The sequence below is a fragment of the Geospiza fortis genome, unplaced genomic scaffold (assembly GCF_000277835.1).
Source record: "Geospiza fortis unplaced genomic scaffold, GeoFor_1.0 scaffold315, whole genome shotgun sequence".
In the NCBI taxonomy this organism is placed as follows: Eukaryota; Metazoa; Chordata; class Aves; order Passeriformes; family Thraupidae; genus Geospiza; species Geospiza fortis.
Window position 1 is genome coordinate 136,042 of NW_005054648.1, and position 5,240 is coordinate 141,281.

General features: G+C 61.5%; 1 protein-coding gene across 1 annotated transcript in view; it reads left to right on the forward strand.

Moving 5' to 3' along the window:
* Positions 1-5,240, forward strand: part of SRCIN1 (SRC kinase signaling inhibitor 1) — a 45,140-nt gene that overhangs the window by 36,121 nt on the left and 3,779 nt on the right. Inside the window, 9 exon segments of the mRNA XM_031064887.1 lie at positions 2-43; positions 581-673; positions 793-836; positions 1,527-1,705; positions 2,103-2,278; positions 2,687-2,817; positions 3,284-3,431; positions 4,299-4,470; positions 4,472-4,618. Of these exon segments, the coding sequence (XP_030920747.1) occupies positions 2-43; positions 581-673; positions 793-836; positions 1,527-1,705; positions 2,103-2,278; positions 2,687-2,817; positions 3,284-3,431; positions 4,299-4,470; positions 4,472-4,618 (1,132 nt within the window).

Consider the following 5,240-nt stretch of genomic DNA (forward strand, 5'->3'; position numbering starts at 1 on the left):
CGGGCTTCGGATCGCCCGGACCGGCCAAGGACACGGAGACCAGGTGAGAGGAGGGGTGGTGTGTCTGCACCTGGGGTGCTCCACCTTGTTCTGGATTTGTGTTTACACCTGGGATGCTCCAGGTTGTGTTTGCACCTGGGATATTCCAGGTTGTCCTGGGTTTGTGTTTGCACCTGGGATATTCCAGGATCTCCCGGATTGGGGTATTGGCACCTGGGATGCTCCCGGTTTTCTTGGACTTGTGTTTGTACCCGGGATGTTCCAGGTTTTGCGTTGCCTTTGGATTTGGGATCCCCGGTGGGTTTGAGCTTTGCTACAGGGGGATTTTGTATGGACCGGAGGGGGAGGAGGAGGAGGGGCAGAGGAAGGCGCTGCCCCGTCCCCACCGCAGTGCCGGGATGGGGAATCGGGCACCAGGAGAGGGCTGGATGCGAGCACAGACAGGGAATGAGGAGCGTGGCTGCAGCTGGTGGCAGCCGTGTCCCCAAGCCCCGGGCTGTGAGCAGGGCCAGGAGGGCCGCGGGGTGGCCGTGGTGGCAGACACGGCCCGTGACCCGTCCCTGTCCCTTTCCCGGCGCAGGGAGCGCATGGAGGCCATGGAGAAGCAGATCGCCAGCCTGACAGGGCTGGTGCAGAGCGCGCTGCTCCGCGGCTCCGAGGCCGAGACCCCCAGGTGAGGGCAGCTCTGGGACCCCGGGGGCAGGGATGTCCCTCCTGGGGGGTCTGTCCTTGTCCCCCTCCCAGGGACACCAACCCCGCCCACACTCAGCCCCCTCCTCTCTTTGGTTTCAGCGAGAAGACAGAGGCCACCAACGGCGGGACCCCTCCATCAGCGTGTGAGTGACCCCCGGCCCTGCAGCACCCGCGGGTGTCCCAGGGTGGGCTCTGCAGCCCCCCCTCAGGTGCTGGTGATGCCTTTTTTGGGCTTACCTAAAGCCAGAATTAAGAGAATAAGAGTGAATCTATTTAATGAAGGGCCTCCAGGTACGTTAAGGGCAGACAAAGCCTCCCCAAGGGGCTACACCCAAAATGCATGATGGCCACGAGTTTTTCAGACAATTATAAGTTTGGTCCATTTATGTATCAATTAATTGATATTAATTGATGTCATTTGGGTTAATCCTCCAATTACACATTCAGGTAATGAAGCAATTTACTCCCAGTTTTGTTCCCCCCCACAATTCGCTTTTTAAAATATTTTTGGGGCCTGAATTAGTGAGGTGTCCTTGAGCTATAGGCCTGGAGAGGAATTGCTTGTCTGAATAAAACAGGAGAGCAGCAGCCAACTGGCCGTGGAGTTTCAGAATTATTCCCTAAAGCAGTACAGGATTTGAAAAATATAAAAGCTAAAATCCTGAGGCATCACTGGCAACCAGTGGGACCCCCCCATGCTGCCCTGGGGTGGCCTCAGGGTGGGCTTAGCATGGATGGGGAAATTTTGGACACCACCAGAGCTGTAGGATTGGGTGGGGAAAGAAAAGAACCGGGCAACAAAACCCCTCAGCAGCCTCTGCTTGCCCCCCCAGCCACCAGCCGCAGTGGCATGGGCACCCCGGTGCCTGCGCCGCCGCCGCCCTCGGCCACCAGCACCCCGGCGGGGCAGCCCACGGCCATCACCCGCCTGCACATGCAGCTGCACCTGCACGACCTGCAGCAGAACGCCAGCGACCTCCGCAACCAGCTGCAGCAGCTCAAGAAGCTGCAGGTGGGCGCCTGGGGAGGGGAGACCCCGAATTGGAGCCAGCTCTTACTGGGCTGGGACGGGAAAATCCCCTTTGTGCACTGGGGCTGGTGTGGGAGAGCTTGGGGACCCGTCCTGGAGATGAGCCTGGGGATCCTCCCTGAATCCAAACTCAGGGATCATCCCTGAATCCAAACTCGGGGATCCCTTCCAAATCTGCACTCAGGAATCCCCTCCCATTCCAAGCCCAGGGATCCTTCCCAAATCCAAGCCCAGGGATCCTTCCTGCATCCAACTCCAGTGATCTTTTCCAAATCCAACTCCAGTGATCTTTTCCAAATCCATCGGCCCCGTTTCCCCCCTTGGGGGTCTCTCCCAGCCTGCCCCCTTCTCCTGCTCCTCCTCCTCCTCCTCCCCGCAGCTGCAGAACCAGGAGACGGTGAAGTCGCTGCTGCGGCGCACGGAGACGGAGCTGAGCGTGCGGGTGACGGACACGATGCGCAAGCACGAGGACCCTCTGCAGCGCCAGCGCAGCTTGGTGGAGGAGGAGCGGCTGCGCTACCTCAACGAGGAGGAGCTCATCACCCAGCAGCTCAAGTGAGCCCGGGAGACACGGACAGGGGCACAGAGCAGCTCTGCGCTGCCCAGGGCGTGGCACCGAGATGGGGGGTCCCCATGAAGCAACCACGTCCCCAAATCAGGGGGTCCCAGCCCTGCATGAGGAGCGTCCCCACAAAGTGACCACATCCCTGAGTGAGGAGGGGTCCCCAGCCCAGCGTGAGGAGGGGTCCCAGCTCTGTGACCACATCCCTGAGTGAGGAGGGGTCCCCAGCCCAGAATAAGGAGAGATCCCCAGCCCGGTGACCACATCCCCAAGTGAGGGGGGGTCCCCAGCCCAGTGTTCCCCTCTCCCGCTGCTGCCCTCGGGGCTCTCCACCCTCCTGACCCAGCAGTGACCCCCCAGTGACCCCCCAGTGACCCCCTGCCCTCCTCCTGCCCTCCCAGCGACCTGGAGAAGTCCGTGGAGAAGATCCAGAAGGATCTGGCCCACAACCACCGGCTGATCCCGGCGCAGGAGCTGGAGGAAAAGGCCGTGGTGCTCAAGCAGCTGGGGGAGACCCTGACGGACCTGAAGGGTGAGGAGGGGCTGGGGGGGCAAACGGAACCTTCTGGCATTTCCCTGCTCCATCCCTGCCTGGGGATGCTCCAGGATCTCCTGGATCTGTGTTTGCACTTGGGATGATCCAAGTTTTCCTGGATTTGTGTTTTCCCCTGGGATTCTCCAGGATTTCCTAGATTTGTGTTTTGCCCTGGGATTCTCCAGGTTCTCCCTGCCCCGGATCTGTGGGTTTGCCCTGCCAGGGTGGTCCCCTGCCCTCGCAGGTACCCATCAGTGCCACACGCAGTGCCCACAGCTGTGGAGGGGACACCTCCACCCTAAACTCGGGTGGCTGGAGCAGGGCTGGACCATCAGTCCAGACCTTCCCTGGATCCACGCCGCCCCACCTGGCAGGACACCCACGGCACGCGGTCCTGGCTGCCCTGGCGGTGCCAGCTGGGCACCGGGAGGGACACAGGGGTGACAGAGGTGTCCCCTGGCAGCCCAGTTCCCCAGCCTGCAGAGCAAGATGCGGGTGGTGCTGCGGGTGGAGGTGGAGGCCGTCAAGTTCCTCAAGGAGGAGCCCAACCGCCTGGATGGGCTCCTCAAGCGCTGCAAGACCGTCACCGACAGCCTGGCCCAGATCCGCAGGTGAGCCCCGAGGGCGCGGCCACCCCTCGGTGTCCCTTTGTCCCCACTGCGCCGCCTCCTCTCCGCGCATCCCAAACTCTCGGGGCGGGAGGGCATCCGAGGGCTGTGCACAAAATAATCATTTTTCTGCTGAAGGACCCCAAAAAAAGGACCCCAAAAATACCCTCAGTCCTTTCCAGGGCCCCCCTCTTTTCATAAAAGCCTCCTTTTTCTGCTAAAGCACCCCAAAAACACCCTCACGGTCCTCTCCAGGAGTGGGTGGGAACCCTTTTTGGTAAAAGCCTCATTTTTCTGCTGAAGGACCCCCAAAACACCCTCAGCCCTTTCCAGGTGTGTGTGGGACCCCCTCTTTTGACACAAACTTCATTTTTCCTTGGGAATAAAGCAGATTTTACATCAGGACAGACACACAGCCCTTGGCCTGAGCAGAAACCTCTTTCCCGAGGAGCAGGGCACTGTTCTGTGGTGGAAAAAATCCTCAGCCAGAGAAAAATCCTCTCCCGGAGCCGCTGCGGGGTGGATTTCACCTGCCCGATCCCATTAGGATCCCATTAGGGACGGCTCCCGGCCGGCCGCCCTCCGGGATGGCCCCAGGCTCTGCTCTAGCCCGGTTTCCCAGGGAAACGAGCCTCTAGGATCCTGCAGCGCCCTCATCCCGAGTAAATCCTCAATCCCAAGGGCGGCTCCAGCCGGATCTGGAGCAGGGGAAGGGTTTGGAGGGATCCCATGTCCTGCCGAGCTCAAGAGAGTGGGCAGGCCCCCCAAACCAGCACCACGCCATGCCCAGGGCACCTCAGCCTTGAGGAAATGGGGATTTTGTGCCCTCGCCGTGCCCCTCGGCCCCTCAGTGCCTCCCCTCTGCCCTAGACAAGTGGACGAGGGCGTGTGGAGCTCGCCCAGCAGCCTGAGCCAGTCGCCCAAGAAGGTGGCCCCGGAGGCGGATTTCAGCAAAGGGCTGGAGCTGGAGATGCCCACCAGCCCTCCCGTGAGCCTGCACCACCTGACGGCGCCCACCCCGGCACCACCTGACGGGCACCCCCGAGCCCCTGGGCTTCGCCCCCCAGCCCCAGAGCCATCCTGGCAAGAGCAATAACCCCTCACGAGCCCCGGAGATGGTGCCCGCCAAGACGCAGACGGGGCCCGAGACCCCCAGCAAGAAGAGCGCGGACAAAGCGGTGTCCGTGGAGGTGAGAGCCCAGCCGGGGGGCGTCAGCTTGGGGGGCTCCTCAGGAGGCTCTGGGAAGGTGAAAATGGGAATGGTGCTCCTTGGTGGAGGAGCGCTGGCAGCCCCTCTGCTGCAGAGGGGTCGCATGAGGGCTGGGGGTGCTCAGCCTGGAGAGAAGGAGACTCGGGGGTGCCCTCATCACCCTCCACAGCTCCTGAGAGGTGCCTGTGCTCACCTGGGGCTGGGCTCCTTCTCCAGGAACTGACAGAACCAGAGCACGCAGCCTCGAGCTGCACCGAGGGAAATTTGGGTTGGATATCAGGAAAAAGTTTTTTACAGGAAGGTGATAAAGTTCTGGAATGTTCTGCCCGGGGAGGTGGTGGAGTCCCCATCCCTGGGTGTGTTTAACAAAGCCCGGTTGTGGCACTGGGTGCCAGGGTTTGGTTGAGGTGTTGGGGCTGGGCTGCACTCGATGATCTTGAAGGTCTCTCCCAACCTGGTAATTCTGTGAAATTTGGGAACTGGGGTAAAAATCCGCCCCCAGCTCCTCGCAGCGGGTCAGGGGGTGTCACGGGGCTCTGGGGTCGCGTCCTGCCCGCCAGGGACGGGGCTGGAGCCGGCTCTGTGTCCGCAGGCGGCCGAGC